This window comes from Bacillus rossius, chromosome 10 (genome assembly GCF_032445375.1).
Source record: "Bacillus rossius redtenbacheri isolate Brsri chromosome 10, Brsri_v3, whole genome shotgun sequence".
NCBI lineage: Eukaryota > Metazoa > Arthropoda > Insecta > Phasmatodea > Bacillidae > Bacillus > Bacillus rossius.
The window spans coordinates 33,967,312-33,993,115 of NC_086337.1; the positions used below are offsets into that span (position 1 = coordinate 33,967,312).

Sequence of the window (25,804 nt, forward strand, 5' to 3'; positions counted from 1 at the left end):
TCAGCTAGGTTATCGGCTGGAGTTTTGTCTTTCACAGATGTTAGAGACCCCTCAATCTTATTTATAGGTTTGAGAACTGTGTGAATTTCATACTTCCTAAGAAACTTGCCACTTGGTCTGATATTCCTTTGACATAAGTAATGAAATCTTTATTAGGAAGATGCTCTTTCTTATGCTGTCAAGGTGACTTCATGGCATTCCTTAATTACTAATTTTGAAAAACCATTTGCTTGAAAAGCACTTGCTAGATGTTTTATTTCTTCCCCAACATTGTCTTCTAAATGGCTCTAGCTCTGTTGACCAAAGTTGAGATGACTGTTATCTTCTGAGATGGAGGGTTGTGTGAACTCGCCTGTAGATACCTGTCTGTGTGGGCTTGCTTTCTGTAAACACCTATATATACCTTACCACAAGAGCAGCAGTTATGTACAGATAGCCGGTGGTATGCGATAATACTTACAATTGGTTCCAACAAGAGATCAGAGGGATGTACAAGGATTACATCTGTATTTTACATGTAGCATTTTTTTTCTGATGATGAATAATTTTTGATTATTTAGAATTAAGAGAAAGCCCGACAATGAGAAGCGAAACACAATTTGGTAAGAACATAAGTACCGTAACTATGACAATCACATAAATCTCATTAATTGGGCATAAAAACCTAACATCGTTTTAACCTCAGTGCAAAAGTCCATGCTATTGTTACCTCGAACAAGTGACGGATATTTTTCAAAAAAAAAAATTAATTTATTGTTCAATGGAAAACAATCTAAACATTTTTTTCTTACCTTTCTTTGAATTAATTCACATGTAAACAAATTATACCTGTATTAGTATAGAGTAACTCTGCTCACAGTTTATTCCTAAGTTTTTGACTTGAAACTTAAAATTATCTTTTTGAGGTTTATTACTGTGTATAACATCCAAAACATTGCAATAGAAAAATAATTTTTGAAACGATAATAATTGATTGCATTTGAAATTAGGTCGGCCGGACTTGGTGCGCAACTGCTCGGTCGCCAACTCGTCGATGACGTCGTTCTCGATCCGCTGCCAGGAAGGCTACAACGGCGGCCTGCCGCAGTCCTTCCTGCTGGAGGTGCGCGACTCCAGCAGCCACGAGGTGCGCGTCAACATGACCGGCTCCTACCCTCGCTTCTCCGTCGCCGGGCTCGACCCGTCCAGCCACTACCTCGTCTACGTGTACTCGTTCAACCTGAAGGGCCGCAGCGAGCCGGTGGTCACGCAGGCCTCCACGCTGCGGCTGCCCGAGAAGCAGCTCACGGCCGAGAAGGGTGCGTCTCGTCCCCGCTTGCATCACCGTGCACCCTCTACCCCTTACCCTGTAGCTGCGTCCAACTCTTCCAAGACATGCCAGTGTGGTGCTGGCGAGACTGACGGGGTCTCGAGGGTGGTGCTGTCACTGGATTTGGGACCAGCAGCAGTGTCTGAAGGGTGGTCAGATGGCTGCTCTACAGATGTAGTGTAGAGTGCTGTGATGGTTTTTATTGTTTGGTCCAATGGATCAAAGTGATTTGCTCGTGGTTGGATGACTTCAGTTAGAATTCCTGTCCATGCTCTTGTTTTCATTTTCTTGAACGTATTAGTACATTTTCTTCGTAATGAAATTGAAATTAAAAAATTGCATGGACCAATGATTTACCTTTTTCTAATTTCGTACAAAAACAATTAAAACTTGTTAAATTTCAGTTTTTCTTTTTTTTTTCAAAATATCGTTCATACATCCTCAGCTGACTTTCGAGCCAGACTTTCATTGGGCACCCATGTACGTCGTAATTTAATTTCCGACAAGACTTTTGGCTACCTAGTAAATTTACTTACATTAAAAGACCGAAACAGTGGTTCTTTAATCACTCTTCACGACCACTTTGATACCCTTACAGCCATCCAAAGAAAACTGGATCCATTGAAATCTCATCCAATGCATCCTTACTCTCTCTGGTTAGTGCTCACTAAATGTCACCTTTAACTGCCTCTCAGCATAGGAGCCAACCAATACCATAATGAATTTAAACCAGTCTTAATCAGAGATTGCAAAGGAAATCCTAGCAGAGAATTTATACTTCTTGGACATGAATCATGGCAATTTAAATGAGACTGGTGGGAATCCCTACTGTTATCCACACAAGCTCCTTCATAATCCCATGCTATGACAAAGCGGAATCACTTGCAAATACCATTTCTCCGAAGCACTGAGATCCCAATAATTCCAATTCCATGGCATAAGCACTTGGGAGTATGGATTCAATTATAATGAGGTCATAACCCCCCCCCCCCCCTTCTCGCTTGTGGTAGAAGTGTAACTCATTAGAAGATACAACAGTTTGCAAGAATTTAGCAATTTAAATTACTTGAGGAAATATTAAATCCCGTAGATGATGCTTTAACTATCAGGCGGTGCTTTGAGGAAGTAGAAGGTTGTACTGGTTGACAAAAAGAGCTATTCAACTCTTATCATCTGCCTTATCGCAGCTTTTCCGTAGCTTAACAATGCAGCAGCTGCGACGCTTCAAAGTCTAGTATCTTTTCCAGAAGGAGTCAGGTCTTCTCCGAGTAATCTAACGAGCAATATGAGCTTGTTTTTCAATAAACATCAAATACTATATTGTTTTTTTCCTAAGCCATTTAAAAATAAATAAAAAAGGAAATATATAGGACACTATTTTTATTAAACCGCATTTATATTTACGAAATATTTCTCAAACAATTAAGAAAGAAAAAACTAATTTACCATAAACATGCATTGTTTTTTTAAATCTAAGTGGTATTTTTAATTATATTAATATAACATTTAAAAAAGTTTTTAAATCATTCTACAAAAACGAAAGTCTGTAAATTCTGGTATATCATATTAGTACCATAGAGGTTGGGACGGGACTGGTTGTCAACAGAGCGGCCGAGGACCGGGTTCCGGTTCACGCCGATGATGAGCGTGCTGGTCGGCATCTTCACGGCGCTGGTGATCGTGGCCGTGGTGATCGTGCTGGTGCTGAGGCTGCAGTGCTCTCGCAACGAGGACCGCCGCAAGAGGCACAAGGCGGCGGAGCAGCGCTGTGGCGGCAGCAGCGGCAGCTCCGGCGACAAGGGCGGCAGCAGCCCCGTCAGCAAGCTGGACCCCGGGGGGAACGAGAGCGGCGACAGCGACGAGAAGAACCCCGACATCATCCCGCAGCCCTGCAGCGGTGAGTGGCGCGCGTGCTATACCTGTGCTGCCAGCAATATCTACCTGCATTTCTGCAGCGCATGTAGCGAGGGAGATTATACCTGTACGGCCAACAGTATCAACCTGCAGCCCTGGTGCGGTGATTAGTAAACATGTGTTTAGAGATTATATCCCTGCAGCCCTTGGGCGGTGAATAACAAACATGTAGAGAGAGAGAGATAATATTTTTACAGTACATAATTACATCGTATTGAATTTTGCAGTGGTGACTAGCAAACATATCGGTACGTGTGAGGGAATGCATGTCCGGAAACAGCTTAATTAATTAAATTCCCTTTTATTTAAATTTTTTTAAAGCTTATTAATTAGCTTATGATAGTTTCGATATCAGTCCAATTTCTTATAGTATTTAGTTTGACCATCCATGAGTTGTTTGGCTTAGCGAAGCGGTGCGGTTTCTCGCATTCCAGAGCATCCACGTTGGGAATCCTATTTCGGCCGTGCTGACTCTCAGTTTACAGTGGTTTGTCCCGAAACAGCTCGTGACAGTTCGCTTCCTGTTCGACCCTGGTCGTGGTAGTTGTGGTATAGTCGATGGTAAGAGCAGACGTGTTGTCGCAGTGGATAGCGAGGAGCACGCGGACTTCGTGCGCAAGCGGCAGCACATATCAACCATCGAGACCATGTCGCCCTCCAGGAGCCTGCTGCAGCAAGACCTGCCGGGCCACGGCTACCCGGGCTACTGCACCCTGAGGAACGGCATGCCTCTGCAGGAGCTCAACAGCATCGGCGCCAAGCAGAAGATGGTGAGTGTGCCTATTTCTTGCACTGTCCTGAAACCAAAAGAACTGAAAGATTTATGAGATTTGTTCTGCTGGTAATTTCAGAGCTTTTGGCTGATGAGTAGGGACACCTGTATTTCGCGAATACATTTCGTGTCAAGGTATTTCACAAAATACTGTAGCTTTTCTCCTGTGGTTATTGGCTGAGGTCGTTGAGAGGTGTCGTCCCGCTTTTGACGGGGCCAATGAGAATGTGGTCACCGTACTGCTGCACCCTGAAAGTTTGCCATGACTCTCAGAAAAAGCTACAGTGTTTTGTGAAATACCTTGACATAAAATTTATTCGCGAAATACTGGTGTCCCTACTGATGAGTCAAAGAACCTGTGTTCTATTTCCTGCTGGGTCGTGAAGTTATTAACTTAATTTATTCCCGGGACAAGGTCAGTGTATTGTGTGGATCCCTCACACACGCAGCCATACAACCTTGTATAGCAGGCTCTCGAAAAAACTGGACTTGGTGAAAAGGCATTCTAAGTACTCTAGCTGCCTTCGAGCACAGGCTGAAGAAACATCTTTGGATCACCTACTACTTTGCACGATCACTTAACCTTGATTCCGTGAATCTTGGAGAATGATACAAGTGACGTTTTTAATTTATCACTGTCTCATATTCTATTAATTTTGGCAAAACATTTTACTTTGAACCATTAATTAATTACATTCCAGTAGGTGTTTGCCTGTCCTTGATTCTGAGATACATATGTATTACTGCCGTCAAAACCAAATCAAATCATTCGTACGCATGCGCACAGGGGAAGGAACGGAATCAGAAGGGGGTAGTAGGGAGGGAGAAGAAACGCTGAACGGAAGGGGAAGAACACAGTTAAGAAACAAAACACAATCATCCCGCATCCCACGGCGGGCACTTCGAAAATAACTGGCTCCCGGCTCAGCATTTTTTTAAATATTTATTCGATTATAAGTAAAATCTGTGCATGCTTAGCTTAAAATAACCAAACTTACGGACTCAGATATGTATTCAAAGTTATTAAAAAGAAATAATTATTTAAAAAAGAGTTTATTTAGTATACACTTGCTAGTAAAACGCGGCTACACTCACGCAGTTTCAGGGTATTGCCAAATTCTCACCATTTAAACAAAAGTACGTAATTAATTACAAACATGTTTACTAAATAAATAAACACGATTAATTGTAAGGTGCATAAAACATTTATTTCATGAAAAAAATTCTAAAATTATATAGTTTAAAGTATTTATGCATAGGATTTAGTAATTTTTGGATTGAGGACCTGATTTTATAATCTTTGTTTTAGAGTGTTTGAGTATATATTTTACCTTAAATAAATCACATTTACCAACCATTTTATGAGATATATAATTAAAAAATGTTTTAAACACGCACCTATTTAATTTTAACTATGTTTATGTCATCGTTTACACTAACACTCATTTATTATAGTTGAATCTATGCTTAGAATAATTTAATGTGTTTACCTTATTACAAAGACCTCCCACTGTTTTAAGACATATATACATTTGGATATAATCGCATATTTATTTGAATGTAGAGTACAGATATCAAATTTCTTCTCTAAAGTATTAGTATATTCTTAATTTGCTTAGTACTACTTAAACAAAATCTCGAAATTTTTTACACCTTTCCTCTGTTTCCAAACGGACGCAAATGTAACAATGCAGAAATAACTAATAATGGCAATATCCGTTAACCAAACAAAAAAACTGATTAATGGATTCCATTAATTTTTTATTTTTTTAATAATATTATTTTGTGTAACAACTTAAGAGGTGATATTTCGGAGAACATTGAATAAGAGAAATTAATTTAAGGCATGTATATTTATTATTTTTTTAATGTCTTAATTTAAATACTTTTTGATTGTAAGATGTTATTTTAATGTTAAAAATATTTTTTTTATAATATTTATCCTTTTAAAATATTAGTAGTGGGTAGACACTCAGTTCTATTTAATCTACTCCATTTTCTTTGTAATTGTGCTACGAGATCGCAAACTTGTCTAACATAATGGTGGCTTTGTGACACTTTTGATTTACAATAAACGTGCCGCAAGTCAGCAAATGATCTGTGTTTCCTATTAATGAACTTAAATATTCAAATGCTATATCTCGATGGAGATTAACAGTAAATAATTATTATATGCATAAACATCTATATGACAAACATAATTATGGATTCTTTCGTTAGCATGTGCCGTAGCAGCCCTGCAGTTTTTTTTCCAGGGCATCGTAACATTTTTTTTAGCGGATGTAGCGATGGGAAAGTGAGGAAAAGCATATCAATGTTGTTTGGTCTCCTGTCTTTGAAGTACAGGGTCCGGCAAAAAGACCTCCCATATTTCAAAAGGCAGATACAAACAAACGAAGAAAGATACAGAAAAAATACTTTTAATTGTGAACAACAAATACTATGCCATTTCAAACTACTTGGTTTTAAACATTATGTCAGATAAATGGCGTCCTCCATTGTTGACACATTGACGAAGCCTTTCCCGGAAGTTTTCCATAGTTCTTCATGTCATTTCCGGTGGAATGGCAGCCACTTCCTGGGTGATTGACTCCTTAAGTGCTTGCAGGGTTGTGGGACGATGTTTATAAACTTGCGCATTTAAATGTCCCCAAAGAAAAAAGTCACAAGGTGATAAATCAGGCGATCTCGGGGGCCAGGCGATGTCTCCTCGCAAAGACAGAAGACGTCCAGGAAACAACTCTCTCATAATTGCTAGAGATCGCCGCGAAGTGTGAGCTGTAGCGCCATCTTGTTGGAACCAGACTTCTCCCTCTGCATGGTCTCTAAGAAACTAGTTTAACTTAGGTTAGAGGAAGGTCTCGATCATGTGACAGTAGCGATTCGAATTAACCGTTACCGTAAGCCCATCTTCTTCAAAAATATACGGACCCCACACACCGAATTCTGAAACGGCGCACCAAACTGTCACACGAGGGCTGTGAAGTGGTCGTTGGTGAAGTTCCTGTGGGCTTTCTGCTGCCCAGTAGCGGAAATTTTGTTTATTTACAGTACCTGACAAGTGGAAGTGGGCCTCATCAGATGAAATCAATACAGCACCAGGGGAAATGTTCTGAAGAATGTCCTCACACACAGCTCTACGAGTTTCAAAATCTCTCTCACTTAGTTCTTGGGAAACCATCATTTTGTATGGGTGCATGTGAATATCTCTGTGCAGGATTCTTCTTACACTCCGATCAGACAATCCTAGGGCAGCTGCCTGTTTAAGTGCTGAACGCTTTGTAGATTGCTGGATGGATGCTCTCACACGTGCCACATTTTCCGGCGTTGTAACAGTCCGAGGTCGGCCAGGCGATTTTCTTTTCAGTGCAGAACCTGTTGCTCTAAAGTTTGATACCCAAACGTGAATAGTTTTTCTATCCGGAACAGAATCATGTCGGCCAAGTTCGAACCGAATGCGAAATGCTCGCTGAGTATTAATCACAGAACTTCCGTTACGAATAAACTCCTCCACAACAAACGCACGATGTTCACTACGCCACGCCATTACACCTACTGACAATGGCACGTTTACCGCTATCGATCGATATCCCCTCCATCGACGTATCCCCACCACAACTCACGCAGCGCCCTTTCCAAATACGGGAGGTCTTTTTGCCGGACATAGTAAATATTAAATTCACGCATAATTCACAAAATTCCCGCTCAATGAATGATATTCCTTGCAGCCATCACAACGATCACTTTCTCAACGACATGTTACATTCTTTGTTTTGTCAAGATTCACCACGTGCAACATTTGATTAAAATTTGCAATAATTCCGTTTCTCTTTTTTGAAGTGGTATCTAACAATTTGAGGTTTTCCTAAATTTATTGTTACGAACGTGAGCAAGGCCGGGACACGTGCAGGTGCAGAGTTAGCTGGCAGCTGCCGCAACATGATATGCGTCGCGCGCGCCTGGAAGATAACAAGGATTGTCGCCTTCCTTCCTCCTTCCCACCACTGCCCGCGCGGCGCCCTGCCTTTGACACGTTACTGAAACCTGACAGCTGCGGAGTTACGCGAGCTGCCGACACGTATTTCGAGATATTTCTGCCGTAGTGTCGGCACGGAATGACGCGACTGGCCCCGGCCGCGCTCGTGAGTTCCAGAAATGGCGGCTGATACATAAAAAGAGGACATCGGCCTCAGCAAGGCAGTAAGTAGAGAGAGTTCAGGCTGGAGCTTTCCCGCGGCGGAGTTTCCGGGGCGATAGTGCCGCGGGTGCAACAGAGTGGTGAAGTCCTTGGACGAAGGTTCCAGGGCTGGGAGTAAGTTCAGTTCAGTGAAGTCGGGAGTTTTCCCGCGGTGGAGTTCCGAGCGAAGTTCCGAGCAGGGCGTTGAGTGGATCCTCGGCGAAAGCAAGTGCGTCGGCGGCGGTGGAGTGTGGCGACAGAGTCCCGCGGTGGAGATCCACGAAGGGTGCTGCGACGAGATTTGCGTCAGAGGTGCGGCCCAGCGAGTTGTGCGGTGTGTGAAAACGAGTGACTGGGGAAGCAACATTTTTAAGTGCAATTGATTATTTGCCATTTTATAAGATTAATTGTAAGTGCCATAAGTAGTGGCAATAAATAAAACAGTTTAGAGACAAAATCTTTAATTGGGCTACCCTTTACGAACCCCGCGGTAAATCGTAACATTATTTTAAAATATGTACATTAAAACAGTCAAGGTCCTAAAACATAAGTTAAATACAATAGTTTAAAAAAATATATTTAATTTCCTAAGATTTGATTTAGCATTGAGCTATTAGAAAAGTAGGAAAGCCTACATATCACAGGGATGAGTGCCACACCCGAACAGTTCCCAAGTTCTCCGAATTCTACCGATCTAAGGTGAAAAATCACCATATTGCAAAGATTTATATATTTGACGGTCGGTCACATAGTAGTTTAAATAACGCTAACCTAACCTAACCAACTTTTCATTATACTTGTTTTAACCTAACCTAACTAACATGCCGTCCCGAAAAAAAAAAACAACTATTATCAAGCTGGAGTCACAATGCGACGACATACACACGACAAACCATAGCTATTACACGTCGTACATCGTTCCAGCACGACAGAGATAATAGCGTAGGGCCACCAATACCACGACAACATTAACAATACGTACTCTAATATGGCTGTCTAATATGTCTGATATGTCTAATACGTCCATAAAATGCAGTATAGAATGAGCTAAAAACAGTACAGGCGCTGTACATAGCTTTTATCTCCTGTTGACAGTTGTCGTGTATAAAAACATAACATTTAGTCGTCTCTGGCAATAAATAATTTTAAGTTTATTTTAGATATGAGGAAGCATGATATAGTTATGTTAGATAAATTAATTCGGCTGTTCGCTAAAACGGAGAATCAAAATTAAATATCAACTAAAAGTTGAACAGAAACGTTAACCATTAAGACGATGATGTGCTCTTTTATGTAAACAGTTGAAGGGATACTACAAATATGAGAGTGTACCCACACGTGAACTGAAAATTTCGTTTTTTCAGCGTAAAGATTTTCGAAGTAGGTGAATATTTTTGAAGTTCGGTTTTTGTATGATTTACCGGTTTTCTTTCCGTCGTGCGGCATGACGCGATGGAATCAGAAATATTATCTACTTGTAGCAGGCCGTTGGGGCGGGTATTCTGTGGTGTTGTTACGGCGACCCTGTTTTTCGTGTCCGTCGCAGCATTATGACTACAGCTTAAACACTGACGTAACCTCATATTTTACTTCGGTAAACTTCGGGATCAGTTCGACGTCGTGGTTGTGGCTTTCATAACTGTGAACCGTGGGTCGTACTCGGGGGAGAGAAAAAAAAAAACCACATCGGTAACTTGACCGCGGCCAGGTAATCGAGCGTCGGTCGGAGAGAGCTGATGGCTCTCCGCCTGGCGTGACCTAGCCCTTCACCGGGGCCCGGCGGCGGTTTGAGCGGGGAGAGCCGTGATCGATAGCTCGCCGCGGGTATCGAGCCGCTGCACCGGCGCGGGAAGCCTACGACGTACATTCTGTATTGCACAGACCCTAATACTCACGTTGGCAAGCCTTCTTTCAAAACAGACGAGAGAGCCAAACTCCCTATCGTGCATCTTCTGTTTTTTTTTTTTGTTCATTGTAAATGAATAAATATACAACTAATGATAACTAATGGTCAATTAGGTTAGGTTAGCTACATCATGAATACTTTAAAACATTTTGGACGGTTGATTTGGTTGGGATAGCTACATTAACGATACTGTGAAATCATGTAAACTGTTTCCTAGCCCCGGATAGCTAAATATTAAAAAGTTATTTGCTAAGCAACCATAAAATGATTATACAGTATTTTGAATGTAGCTATACTTACCTGATATAACCCTCCATCCCCAAAGTTTTAAAGTATTTATAATGTAGCTAACCTATCCTAATCGACCGAAAAATTTTATGCCACACCGGTTTATACAATGAGATAGAACTGAAAAAAAAAAAAAAAAAAGCGAGCATGAACTTCGGGGAACTTCGTGGTTCGGCTCTCTCGTCTGTTGAAAGAAGGCTTACCAACGTGAGTATTCGGGTCTGTGCAATACAGAATGTACGTCGTAGGCTTCCCCAGCCGGTGCAGCGGCCGTGATCGATAGCTCGCCGCGTGCGCCGAGTCGCTCTGCTCTCGAACTCGCGACCGCCGAGGAGTTTCGGAACCACGAAGCGTCTCTGCGCGCGGAACGGCCGACGTGAAAACGCCGCCGAACGAACGAACGAACGAACGAACGAACAAAACTTCACCAGGTATCGGGAACTTGTATGAATTTGCGCTAGCTTCGCGCAATCAAGCCCTCCGTCCCTCTCTCTCTCTCTCTAACACCACGGCAAGGATCGATAAACCTGTAGCCAGGACAGCGACGTTTTTTTTTCCCGGATAAGGACCACGCAGGCTTAGTTTTCGTGCTGTGGCCACAGTCTTACATCCTCCAGAAACTGAGTATGGGTTTCAGTTTCTTTTTATCGTTGTTATTTGAGATTCTTGTGAAATATAGCCGTAAGAGACAATTTTTTTCTACAATAAAATATTTTAAATAATGTTAAACAGATAAGATATTTCTGATAAGTATGTCGGTACGTAAGCAGAAGTTTTTTTTTGTGCGAAAATAAATTGCGATAACGTTAAGTACTGGCAGTTTGACAGAATTTTACTATTAAAAATAAAAATAAAAATAAAAACAATATGTTTTAAAATTCATGGAATACACGATAAAAGCCAAGCAAATATCACCATAGAATTGAAGCTCGTAACTCAACTTATGTAGCGGTATACGGTGTCTGTGTTGTAGTCTGTATGTTGACCAGATTATCTGCTTAGTAGCATCGTTGTGTTCCTCTATTTGCTGATGTGTTGTCTAAGTTATTTTTTTTGCATTTACTGATCTTTTTTTCAACTGTCTAGTCGTTGTCTGCCCATCTTGTTCGTCTATGCTGCGATATTGTTATATATCTTTTGACATCGGCTGAATTAAACTACTTGTTTTGGGTATTTATTTGTATATTTATTTTATTTTGTCTGTTCTTCAGGTTTTTCACTGACATACATATACGGTAACTGGTGCCAATATAGTTTTCTTTCATAATTTTTTTTACGTATGTACAATGTATTTTAAAACACTGTATAAATTCTTATAAATTTTCAATAGTTTAAATTTTTTGAAAACCGTACATAAAGAAAATTTTTTTGGCTCCCACTAACTGCTTAGCTTTTAGACTGTCATTTCCTCGATTTTAAGTCGTGGAACAAACGCGAGAACTTGTACATTTTCTGGTTCAAATAAACGATTTGAACTTTCCACGGTCTTCATTCATGTTTTGAACATACCACCGTCTCTTATGAACTTGTTGGTGAGAAGATAAGCAATTACCATTACCTCCCCACTTCATCAACTTACTCGGAAAAAAATTTCACTAAAAAATTTCACAAGCTGGATTTTGCCGTATTGTGTGTTTTCCTATCTTAAACAATTGTGTACCTACTGAATTTTTCTTGTTAGCTCCCTTGGCAGCAAATTAAAAATGATCTGTGAAAGATCAAATAGTCCATAGATCATTAGCAAAAAAAAAAGTTTGGCATTTTTGATTGTGCACAGTATTGTCTGGGAGGTTTCTTTGGCGGGAAAATTGTTGCTCACAGTGATGAAATATATCGTTAAAGAGATAAGTGTGCTTTAAAATAACTATAAATTATTTGAAAACAACACAGCTTTGAGTGAGGAAAGGTTGTTACATATATTTATGTTCTGTGTGAATATCAGTAATTATGATTACGCATTAAATTAACTCTACACCGCACACAAAATAATAAGGTAGTTACTGTGTCTAAAGTAGGTATTACATAAGAGGTTAAAACATAAAAACAATCATAGTTGATGGTATACTGTCTCAGGCAGCGGTTGGAATCTTTTATTGTAGCCCATACGGAACCTCTCTTGTGCTACGTGGGTGCCACTAACTGATCATCATACTTTCAGCCAAGCCCTAGAGAAGCGGCTTTTGAATTATTTTCTCTCTCAACGATGGTGTGAACAATTGCAGTTCCCGACAAGTAATGATGTTTACTTAACCGATGCACGTTTAATCAAAGAGTCATTTAATTTAAAGGCCACGGTATTAAGTGGAAAACAAGCCTTGACAGTAAAACCGAATACTTTCGACGATAAATAACCTGGTGTATCAACAATGAAGTACTTTTCTGAACTCATAAGATTCCTTTTCACTATGAACTTTTTTCTTAATCAAATAAATGCCTTCGTAGTTTCACTGTTATATAGTTTCATTTGGTACAACAATAAGTTTTGTATGTACCCTTATGTTAACGAACGTTACTATATGTGGGTTTATGATGCTACACTTAGTTCGGCCATTTTGACGAATTCGCCACTGTGGTTACACATTTCCGGTAATTAGACTTCCATTCCATTCACAAAATGGCGTATACCGAGAGCTAAGATGTTTACACATCAGAAATTCAATCGTTGAAAACAGTTGCTGCCATAAAATACAGTGCTTAAAATTGTAAACACCATGATTCACCATTTGATTTGGGCGTTCCGCAAACATAGGTAAGACCATCAGCTGGACAGAGAGTAGGTTGAAGAGTCGTCATCCGTGTGGTAATTCATGTATGACAACTTAGCAGTTGCCACTTCGAACAGCGCTCTAGGCGTGTGGGCAATAACTGTTATCGCCTATGGCCCGGTCGTTGACACGAGCATGATATACTCAAACCAAAATACAGGCAAGCATAAGTGTAGGAAGTTCTCACGTCTGGGGCGTGACAGCTTTCCTGCACATCTCAACTCGCCCTGAAACCCGTTTCCTTTGATAATTATGAAAATCTATTAATTTTGGCTATTTGCAGTGACGGAATATATTTTTTTGAGTGTTTGTGAAGAAACATATTTATTTGCTAAATTAAGCAAACAATTCAGTAAATTTGTCAGAATTTCTGTCAGCATTACAAATGTATTGTTTTTATGCCAATATTAATTTTAAAAAAAATGTATGCTATCTTCATATCTCTGAATTAGATAATTCATTAAACAAGTTTGTGATTTTTGAAAATCTAATTAATAAATCATTCAGTACTTTACATGTTATGTCTTGAAAAAAAAAAATTAAAAAAATATTTTTCTTTCAAAAACAATAGTTTTGCCTTTATTAAGTTTATTAGTTATTTTGGTATGCCAAAACAATACATTTTTAAAAATATAATTTCGTGATTGGTACACAAATATAATTTCTATGTCAATTTGATAAATCAATGTATAAAATTATCCTAAACGGTTTTGCGTTTAGTTTAAAGTTGTTTTTTTTCAAGCTTGCCTCGTTTGCCACAATATTTTGTTTATTGAGATTTAAAGTAGTAGAAACAGTGGAAACACGTGGCATCTAATAATCTCTTTGAAATGACCCGTTTCAGTGACTACCAGCTTACTATGTAATTTCAATGTTTTTGTAATTTTGATGGTTGTAAATTTGTTATTAATATGTAGGCAAATATTCTGTGAATAATCACTATCTGATATTAGGAAACTCTGTAGTAAACCGTAGGTAAGGCCGTAGAGTTTAGCTGGAGAATTTATCGTAATGTCATCGCTATATATATATTTATTTGTGTCATGAGTTTAAAAATTATATATATATTGATTTTTTCGGTAATATTTTTATGCATAATCTGTAATTTTTTTAAGATTAAATGAGTTTTTCGTTATTTTAAAAGGTGTATGGATGTTAATATTATTTGAAAATATTTTGTAATGAGAAATTAGTTTCTAAAAAAAAAAACACTTTCTTAATACTTGCTGTTTCAATTTTATTTTACAAATACATTTTTGGTTACGTTATTTCCAAAGGAAGATAATATTGCAATTATTTTTATAATTTGTACACACTCAATTTATTAATTTTTTTCGACAATTACAGAAAAAGTTATAAATATTTTGACCCGTAGAATTCATATGGCATTTTTGGATTTATTAAATAGGGAATATTTACTAAGATTTTTCTGAAGAGCTTGTTTTGTTAACTAATTACAATTTTCAATACGTTCAGTTGAATTTGGAATACACGAAAATAATTATTTTTACTCTCGCAATAACTTTAGTTGACTTATTTTGTTAACATGTACGTGTATATATTTGATTTATTTCTGTTTATAAATTACCTTTATTAACACAAAGCATGCCCCAGATGTAGATATTTGGTGCAGACAGATTGACAATGATACCACTTTAGAATATTGTAAAGGCCTGCATTATTCATAACCAAGTGGGGTCTTTACTGCACGTTTATGGAATTACGTTGGTATATTGCATCGTATTAAACTATTTGAATTGCATAGTCATTAAGGAAACTACCTAAAATCGTCTACTTTCCTGAATATGTGCTGTTTGTCCTAGTAATAGAAACTAATTAGTTGCAAACGCCAATATATGCATATAAAAATTAATAAAATTTTACACGCTTTATATTAGCTTCACCTGTATGTTTGTTTGATTGTATGTTTGTAACCGACTCCTTTGGGTGCGATTTTGACCCACTTTAAACGGCCAGATTTCATTCAAACATCAATAGATTTATCGAGGACCGAAGACAATACACTAATTTGATAAGATTATTCCATTATTCAATTTGCAAAATAAGATTTTTGTCAATTTATATAATTTCACAACATTTAGTAGGCTTTGTTTATATCGCGCCAAAGACAAACTGAAAGAAAAGAGTTCATACATTGTAAAGAAAATCATTTCGCTCATGTGCGAACTCTTTTCTTTCAGTTTATCTTTGGCGCGATATAAACAAAGCCTACTAAATATTGTGACATTTAATTAAATGAAAAGTGAGAGTGGGTTATGATTATTGTGAACAATATACTTTCTTGAAGAGTATATTATCTATATTTGTAAAAATATGGGAAAAAACCTAAAATAAGGGCTTTAAATTTTGTTTCTTTCGTTAAATAGAGAAACACAATTACATCTTTGTTTCATTTTACCAATTAACCAAGAGTGAAACGTTATTATAAAACAACATTTTCTGCAAATATTTCACGAAACATGGAAAAATTGAGGTTTGATTTTGACGTGAAACAAACATCATATGGGAAAACATACACCATATGCATAACCTCAATAGCTACACCTGATGGGCAGATTTTTGAAATTCCACTGGAACACCAAACTGAAAATCTACACCAAGCAGTTACAAATACTCCAAATTATGCCAAGGTCAGTAAATCATTAAATAAAAGACATCAAACACGGAAAATATGGATAAGTTTGACAGATGATACCTATATCAAAAACATATTTGGATAGAGAGCAAAACTTACATTTTAAAGATTTTTACCTAGAAGAAATTGAGGAAAAAACAAAAATTGCTGAATCTATACCTAGTGGATCAAATAAAAAATTGGAAAAACGGTTAAAAAAATTTTGAAGGAAAAAAAAAAAACTATATCTGACACTCAAAATTTGGGAAAAATTGCAAAAGATTTCATGATTGAGAAATTCACGGACAGAAACTCAAATGATTACCAGTGGATTAAAGATTTCAACAAAGAATGTGAACGTTTCCTAATCAAAGAAGACAGAAAGAAAATATAAATTTTAAAACATTTCTTAGAATACTCCAGTGTAGTTTGGTACAACTGCATGCAAATGAAACTTACAGTGGAATCGGACTGGAACAAATAGGAGAAAAAATTTTGTGAGACATTTGCAAACTTTAAATTATAAATAAACTAAACTAAAAAGTAAAAAATAAATAATATTTTAAAAATCTAAAAAAATCACGCCATATATAGAAAACCAAACTAAAAAATAGAAAATAAATTTTAATAAATTTGATTTAAGAATAGTGTAAAATTTTTTAATAAATATAAATTAATAATAGTGTGTATAAAAAATGTATTTTGTTTAAAAAAAGCGTGGGTGCATGGTGTCAATAGTTATAAATATTTTGACATATATGAGGAGGATTATCATTTCGATAATATCTTAAAACGCACCCCATGCTTTTTTTAAAATAAAATACATTTTTAATGTGCACTATTATTAATTTATATTTATTATTTTTTACACTGTTCTTAATTCAAATTTTTAAAAAATTATTTTCTATTTTTTAGTTTTGTTTTCTATATAAAGCGTGTTTTTGTTTAGTTTTTTAAAGTATTATTTATTTTACGTGCAGATAGAAATGCACATTCGAGAGTTATTTCATTTGTAGTTGTAGGAGATAAACTACCTACCTTTAATGTTTTATCGTGCAGTGAAGCAAAATTTATTTACCTATATTTTGTAGAATAATTTGACTTGTTTTATTTTTTAAAAAATATTAACTCAATGCTTACTGGCCAATATAAAAAATAAAACAGGTAATTGTGAACAATCGTCAAAAAATTACTTGAGATATTAAATAAATATATCGACAATTCACAAACAAACCAAACTATTCAATACTTGTGGCTAGTTAGAATGTATAAAAGCTATTACAATCTTTTTAAGCCTGTGTCAAACAAAGTAACTTCAATCATCCTGGTCATATCCATGCACAACATTGTGACAATTATCTCCGTAGAATTACTGAATTTGAGATATAAAACTTAACATACTTTTAATCATATAAATACTTTTGTAAAACATTATAGTGGTAGAACTCACTACGTTGTTTATATTTAAAAGAAAATATTAGTTTTTATGTGTATAATACTTCTAAATATAAAAATGTGCAAACTGGTTTGCTGCATTACTGTCTTATAAAATTTTTAATTAATTTTAATATAAATGGAGAAACGAGGTAACAGAATATTTACTTTTAACGTCACAAAATCTGTAAATGTTTAACCACGAAAAATAATTTATACTTTATAACAGATTCAACAAAAAATATATTAGAAGTTAAAAAATTAAATTAAATGCAAAACCACAAAAGTACCTACATACAATCAAATTATTTGTTTACGCTAACAATTAATAAAATATTTTATTTTAGTAAGATTGCACTTTATAATACAGTTATTGCCGTTCATAAGTATTTGTTTCCTTGCAGCCAAGACGATCAGGTTTGGTCTTTGGTTATAAATAAGAACCAATTTTAACTAATACCTGAATCCAAGGAACTAAACTGGTGCTTTCGCTGTTCAGCTTGTTGTGTTACCTTCTCCGATACCTACTCCATTTGGACACCGGATACCGGCAAACGGGCGGGCCACCGTACCACTGGTGTATGTCGCCGTAGCTCTTCGGCGGCAGCGACGGGTCGTTGAGCATCGCGCACAGCTTGCACATGGCGAGAGCCATTACGTCGTCCCTGACGGCGTACGAGCGCTTCCAGCTCAGGTACTTGGCGTACTCGCGCGGGTTGGCGTCCAGGTACTTGAGGTGCTCCGCCAGACGCTCGGGGTTCGCGAAGTCCTTGGTGTCGACGTACGAACCCGGAGGGGCGACCTCCCGGTAGTCGGCGCCGCCGTACACGACGGGCACCACGTCGTGCCGCATCACGGAGAAGAGCTTCTCCGTCGCGTAGTCGCGGCACAGCGAGTTCTCGAACGACAGGTAGAACTTGTACCTGCGCAAGCACTCTCCTCTCTTGTGCCAGGGACACTCCGGCGACCCGCACTTGCCGTAGACGTCGACCTGCACGTGCTTGCTGAGCTCTTGGACGTACAGCTCCCGCTTGCCCGGCGTGCGGCAGTTGGACACGAACCAAGCCACCAGTCTCGTCTTCCCCGAGGGAACTTCCACGGGAGTCGCGTTCACAGGGTCCGCCCAAACGGGATGTCGCATCTGGTCGAGGTCCAGGTAGGAGCGCGATTCGTTCACCGGCACGAACAGACTGTACGGCCTGTAGATGTCCGAGTCCCGGCGGTAGGTCATGGTCCAGTTGAAGAAATCGGTCAGGTGGTCCAGCCTCGAGCGATGTATGCTGGGAGACTCTAGCAGGAAGAACACGTACCTCTGGTGAGGGCGCCTTCTGGCGGACAAAGCCCTTTTGGTGATCCACCCCAGCTGCCACGCGTGGAAGATTATGGCGTCGAAGTCCTCGAGATTCGGGCCTACGTCTCGGCGGTTGGTGACGAGGCAGTTGTCGACGGGGCAATTGTTCTTCACGAACGGTGCCCTGCCGAACCCGAATGCGTAGTCTTCATACCCGAAGAACGAGTTCCAGTAGAGAATTTTCTTCAGATCTCGGTTCGATCTTGGGTTTTTATCCTTCTCGCCGGCCAACCTTACCGTCGCCACCCTATTTCTTACAACCCGCGAGCTTAGATAAAGCATGAACACTGTGAACGTCACCAAAACACCCGACGCTAACCATCTTCTCTTCATAGCTCGACGCTCCTCTGCGGAGCCCCACGCTTCAACTGAGCCGGCTATCTCGAAAGCTTAAGGGATATATGGAAAAGTAAATGGTGTTTTATCGCCAGCGAGATAACAGTTTTGGTGAGACGGACTGTATGCTTACATTTATTATAAAATATAGTATGGTTTGGTTTATTCATTAGTCTATGGAGAGGATGTGTATTCTTAAGTCGGTTAGTAATTGGATAGCAAAACAAATCGTAGCTGTATGAAGATTAGTCGCGCCAATATTTTAAATACGAAAACGTCTGAGCAAATATGTTTGTTTGTTACTCAGTCGCGCCAGAAAGGCTGAACGGATTTGGTTGAGATATGGCACGTAGCTAGCTCATAACCTGGGTTAACACATAGGTCATATATTACACTAAAATTCCATCAGTAGTGTATGAATGTGTTTCCGAGGCCAGGAGTTAGTAGCCAGCGCTGCGTGTTCTCCCGTCATCTTTAATTGTGACGTCACAATGGCCATCTTGGACGATGTCAACATTGGAATTTTCGTTACGGTCGTATTCTTGACCTTTGACCTTTGACCTTCACCTCCGTGACCTCAGTCTTCCATTCATTCACAAAATAACTCCTGCCAAATGCCGTACAAGGGAACAACTTTTTCTAATACGTTGTCAGTTTATACACGATTAAAGAAAGCTTTACTTGAGAGGAAATTTGAGCAGTTACTGATAGACAGCTTTTTTAAGTAGCCAGAATGTATTTTATTTCTTACTAAATTGTCAAATGGAATCACGGCGATAACCGAAAAAACCCCGGGCTTATTTTCTCTGGTAGGCCTACATATAAAGTCGATGCTCGTCGATGACTGTATCTTTGAATATATATACTGTATAGAAGTCGCCAGCCCAGGTTAAAATTTATAATACTGTTTTGAGGTAGTTGGTTAAGTCACCGCCGCAATCGCCACCATCTCTCGGGCATCGACTTGTGGTGGTCCCTAGCGGACAAGTGTCGAACTCTTCAACCACCCTTCCCCCTCCTGTTGAATGACTTTGAGCTGCAGTGAAAGATAGATGGGGGGTGCGGGGAATGACAGCGGGCGACAGAGCTGCGCTCTAACGTGTAAATAACAACTAAGACGATACAGGGCGTTACGGCAGCGCACTGCAGCGGTGAAGTTCCCAAGCTGCTCATCATAGGCTTTTGAAAAAACGTAGAGTAAATCCTATCCACTCGCGACTTCTATACAGTATATACATTCAAAGACTGTATACTGTAAGATTAACAAACATCGAAATAAAAATCTATTGCATTATAGAATAATTTACAGAAAATTTTATACATATGTATATTTAAAGTTGTAATTCTAGTTTTCTAAAATGTAATTATGTTACGGTACATGAATTACTTTTTACTTTTTATCAGATTTAATAATTGAGTATAATTAATAATTATCTATTTGGCTATTATGTAGTTTTTAATTCATATACGTAATAAAATATTTACAATAAGTTTTTGTCATTTCTTTGTAAGTATTAATATTATTAATACAGCAAAAAAAAAATGGACTACTAGCTATCTCACACAAGTTGCTTTAGCCAGGCAAGTTATTGCAATTGTGTAATAATGTTTTAATAAAGTTATGAGGATTGCACAACATTCTTCAGAAAAGTGTTAAAAATATTCTGGAATAAAAAGTCTGCTCAATTTCATATTCCTGTTTTCTCCAGAAATAAATCATTCCAACATTCTTCCGTCCAGCGTTATCACCATGACATAGATGTCGACAAGGCTATATAACACAGTTTTTGAAACATTTTTTTTGCATAATCAGCATAGAATATACCAAATTCTCCATATTATAATATGACTTTATATAAAGTATCTCTTGTCTGAGTACTGGGAGTTTATTTTATATCTACAAGTAGTAAGCAATAAGAAACTATTCACAGCATAGACATATCGCAGATTATTAGTATTTTATAAAATAATCCCGCGGAAGGCAATGGTAAACCACCACAAACTCATCCTGCCTTAGAAATCACAGGGACCTTCAATCTGTAATCACCTTAATATATAGAATGTCCATAAAATTATGTCCTACTTTAAATTGTTTATTAACCTAGTTTATCCTACAAATATTTGATATGTGCACCTTTATTTATACGGCACACATCCAACCTAAAGCCCAATTCTCCCCATACTTTGGTCAACAATTTCGAAGTTTTGGAAGCAATGGCCTCTCTAATTCTGTGTCTCATCTCTGGAAAATCATTAGGTAGCGGCGGAACGTAGACACATTCTTTTATAAAGCCCCAAAGGAAAAATAAAATCTCATGGCGTATGTCAGGTGAACTTGGAGTCCAGCGAAAATGAGCTCTGTCATCTCGACCATTACGACCAATCCAACGGCCAGGAAACTTCAATGCTCATTATCTCACGTAAAAAAGAAATTCCATTAGGGATGGACTCCATCCTGTTGTCAAATAAAGTTTACAGTTTCACTCTCTACTAATTGGGTAAAGAGCCATTCCTGTAACATAGGTGGCGCTGCAAGCTAGAAACAAACAAATCATTACTCGCACATGCGCTTAGCTAAAAATGTATTTGTTACTATTTAATTGTGACCTTGAACTAACTCTCTACAACGCTTACAGTTTATATTATTAATATTTATAACTTGGACATTATTTCATGGATAAACAGTTGTTCTTAAAGAGAGAATAACTAAAAGAATAGGAAATTCATTTTTGCATTTAGTTTATCAAGACATAAATTTATTGTTAGATATTTATATTAATATACTTTTCTGAAGAATTAGACAATTTATCACAAATAAGAACATTTTGTTATGAAAGCAGTTTAAAGTAGATTAAAAAGTTTCAAAATTATTATTCAACAATTTTATACCTAAAACTATGTCAATTTTTGACATATCGTAGTACTTTGGTTTAAATACAACTAGAAAGAACGTCAAAAAGGTGTCAAGTTTGTGGTTATTTGTGCATTTTGACCAGCAGTGGACATAGTGTCTTTAAGCTAAGTTTTCAGTTGTAATAATAACCGTAACAGTAACAGTAGGTCGTGTGGACAAGATTTGACCGCCGTGTTTCCGAACATATTGATTCACAATAGCACATAAGATAGTCGTGTGCATAGGAAAGAAATGAATACATTTTATTTCTCTCACGGACGCACGGCTCAACAGCCGACGGGAGCAGATAGAGTACGGTGCAATTTTGGCGGGACAAGAAGACTGTTTATAATATTATCAATAACATTGTGGCAAGAAACTGTCGAGATATAACAATGCCCAGGTGTATGTAATTCCAGCTTTAAAAATTAATAATTGCCTTTATTTACAAAAAAATCAATAGCACATAAAGTATCTGAATATTTTAAAATATTTCCTGGCTCTATATATAAAAAAATATATATGTTGATAAATTGGCTCGTTAATATAGGGGGACGCACCACAACGCCAAAATACCACAACGCCGAAAGTACAATAACGCCGAAAACCATAACGCCGAAATGCCAAATTGGCCGCAACGCCGACAGCCAGAAAACTGCTGTGTACCACAACGCCGAACTACCAGAACGCCGAAATACATTAACCCCCAAAAAATGTCATTGCAGGACTGCCACAAAGGTTAGGTTAGGTAAGGTTAGCACATAAATTCATTCTGTTGTGTTTAATTTTGCTCCTGTACCCCCTTCCCCCCTTCCCAACCCACAACAACATTTTTCGGTGTTACTGTATTTCGGCGTTGTGGTACACAGCAGTTTTTCCTAGCTGTCAGCGTTGTGGTCAATTTGGCATTGGGCGTTATGGTATTCGGCGTTATTGTACGTTCGGCGTTGTGGTAACGCCCGTTTGTATAGTAATGTACGAACACTGTCAAGAGATGTCGTGTTCAGGGGCTGAAATCAACGGTGAGATTTCAATCATGCACCGATGTGGCACAAGTGCGCACGGCCACGCTGCGCACTCGCTTATGTTTTTAGTTTGAGAACCTCCGAGGCGCAAGACTGGAAGCCTAAGATGTACATCAAGTTCTGTCCCTGCCCGAACACGCCCGAATATTCACCTTCGGCCAACCTCTCTGTTTATTTATAATATATATATATATATATATATATATATATATATATTTCTCCGTTTATTTTTAATGTAGCTATACCTACTAACCTAACTAACCGTCCATGGTGTTTTAAAGTGTTTTAATGTAGCTAACCTAACCGACCACTTTTAAATATTTGAATTCATTTTTCCTGCACAAAAATGAAACAAATCCCGAGGTTGGCCGAAGGTGAATATTCGGGCGTGTTCGGGCAGGGACAGAGCTTGATGTACATCTTAGGTTGCTCTCACTTGGTGTTTGGTCCTCGGCAATTTTTTTCTAAAACGTGGTGACTACGCGCATGCGCAGATAAAGAAAAACATTTTTTTTCCCCGCGCGGAATTGTACTGAACTTGTATATATATTTATATATCTCTGTTTATTTTTAATGTAGCTATACTAACCTAACTAACCGTCCATTGTGTTTTAAAGTGTTTTAATGTAGCTAACCTAACCGACCACTTTTAAATATTTTAATTCATTTTTTTTCCTGCGCAAAAAGTGAAACAGATCCCGAGGTTGGCCGAAGGTGAACATTCGGGCGTGTTCGGGCAGGGACAATGACTTGATGTAGGCTACATCTCAGGCTCCTCGCGCAAGAGACACGCGAGGAGTGGAGAGACTCGGAAGGTTGAACGCCGTGGCGCGCGCGGTGTGCTGTTTTGCAGAGCCTGGTGGGGCCGGGGGCGGAGGGGGTGTTCCCGGCGGGGGCGGCGTGCACGCTGCCGCGCCAGCACTGGGCCGGCTACGGCGGCGGCGGCGGCGTGCCGCAACTGCACAGGCCCGGGGGCGGAGTCGTCGTCGTCCCGTTCCCCGCCTCGTCCTCCTCGTCGGGCCCGCCGTCGTCGTCCGAGGCGTCGGAGGGCATCGCGGCCCCGCTCCTGCAAGGTAAGTTTTTTTTGTTTTGGCGTGACAACGTCTAATAAATCGATGAACCCCGGCTGCACGCACGAAAAAAGGATGACTCATTGTCCCGTTGCGCACATTGTCCCGTTACGCTTTGTTCCGTTACGCTTTGTCCCGTTACGCTTTGTCCCGTTACGCTCACTGTCCCGTTACGCTCATTGAACGCTTGCGCCGCATCTATCTCTCTTCCACTCGATTGGAACAACCATCCATTTGACTTTTTCGAGGCACATCAAACTTGAAACACTCCCATTCGTTATAGTTAAAATAATCTGCTCGTTAAAGTAATAAACATATTTGAATTAATGAGTGCAAATAAAAGTAAATTTATATATATATATATATATTAAATTGTACATTTCGTTTCACTCCTTCTTTGTAACCATATAAAATAGTGATAATTCAATAAAAATGATTCAATTTTATTCATAAAAGTATGCAATCGTTTCATCAATGTTTTGTTATGACGTTGTCACGTTGAACTATCGTCCGTAAACCGACTTTACAGACAACCAATTTTCTTTGAAAGTGAAACTTCTTTGCTGAGGGGGCTACAATTTCCGAGCGTTACGGAAATTCCGATAGCACGAGGGTAATAGCTGCGCACGTGGTGGGGGAACCGGTAGAGGAGGAGAGTGCGTCAGTCCAACGCATGCACTAGCGGTCGAATGGGAACACCGAAAAAAAGGAGGGAAGGGGGATAGGTATGTAGGTGAATCATGCTTTATATGCTAGTTGTAACGGCCGGAAGGGGAGACGGCAGGGAGAGGTAGAAATGACGCCGCAGCGATGCTACGGAATTCTCGTAACGCTGCTTGTGTCTGTCTACTCCTCAGTTTTCGTAACGGCTGACTATTGACGCTGCCATATTTATTTTGTTTAATTTAAAGAATATACAATTTATATATTAGTGTGGTAACGAGTTTTTGATTTGTGCAATTTAGTTCATAATTATCATTCATTTTTATGTGGATAGTTTGATCGAAAATGAAAATAATTTATCTCTATCTATACATAAAAAGCAAGAAGTTTCACTTTTGTCTTGCGTGGTCTAAACGTGCTTTTTTTTGTAAATGTAACTCTACGTGTAAAAACTACAAATATTTGTAAATTTGTACATTTACAAGAAAGCAACCGTCGCTACAAAAAAGATGTTCGTATATCACTGGATTCTGATTCTTGCACGAGAATTTATGCTCTGCGTTGTCCCAGTACATACATTAAATAAAGTGTGTAAACCGTTCCAGGTTAATCACGCATAATGCAATCGGGAAAAAAACTAAATTTTATTGATTATTTTTATTGTTTTACCAATGGTTTAATATATATATATATGCTTGAGTGGTATATGGTATGTTATATTCATATATATATGTATATATATATATATATATATATATATATGCTTTGCATTTGTGCAATGGGAGTGCATGACTTGATGTAAGTTTTTCGACATACTCCATTGCCCTCATTTTTCTAGCCCCTAATCAGTCGCACCTATGTTTTCGTACCATGTGCGTCTCTGCCTGAGGACGGGAGCAGATAGCAATTCCCGAAACGTCGCTTGTTTCTGTTTTGGAAAAAATATGGTGTTTGTTTCGTCTTTTCGTTTTGTCGTGTTTTTGTCTCGTTTGAACTGTTGTGCTGAATTTTTTTTGGGTTCAATATTTTTGTGTCGTCATAATTTGTGGTTTTTTTTATTTCGTTCTCTTAGTACATTTTTCTTTTTTCTTTTCTTTGTTTGTTGACCACATTCCTGTAACGGAATATTTTGTGGTGTTTCTATCCTGTTGACAACAGCAATTTTTTTGCTTAATTTGTGTTTTTTGTCTTTTGCGTATTTTTTATTTTTTAGCTTTCTTCTACAGAGAAAGTGCTTAGCAATGGCGTACGTCCAAAAACTTACAT

General features: G+C 38.5%; 2 protein-coding genes across 2 annotated transcripts in view; one reads left to right on the top strand and one right to left on the bottom strand.

Annotated features, from left to right (window-relative positions):
- Positions 1-4,050, top strand: part of LOC134536314 (hemicentin-1-like) — a 382,069-nt gene extending 378,019 nt beyond the window's left edge. The window contains exons 11-13 of the mRNA XM_063376066.1: positions 990-1,298; positions 2,916-3,206; positions 3,809-4,050. Coding sequence (XP_063232136.1) covers positions 990-1,298; positions 2,916-3,206; positions 3,809-4,050 — 842 coding nt within the window. The remainder of the gene's footprint in view (positions 1-989; positions 1,299-2,915; positions 3,207-3,808) is intronic.
- Positions 4,051-17,353: 13,303 nt separating this feature from the next.
- LOC134535645 (alpha-(1,3)-fucosyltransferase C-like) lies at positions 17,354-18,920 on the bottom strand. Its single transcript, XM_063374831.1, has one exon. It carries the CDS (start codon positions 18,882-18,884, stop codon positions 17,709-17,711), a length of 1,176 nt encoding a protein of 391 aa, XP_063230901.1. The 5' UTR covers positions 18,885-18,920; the 3' UTR covers positions 17,354-17,708.
- Between the last annotated feature and the right edge of the window lie 6,884 nt (positions 18,921-25,804).

Excerpts from the sequence above, each read along its gene's own strand:
- LOC134535645 (XM_063374831.1), bottom strand. The coding sequence starts at position 18,884 with ATGAAGAGAAGATGGTTAGCGTCGGGTGTTTTGGTGACGTTCACAGTG.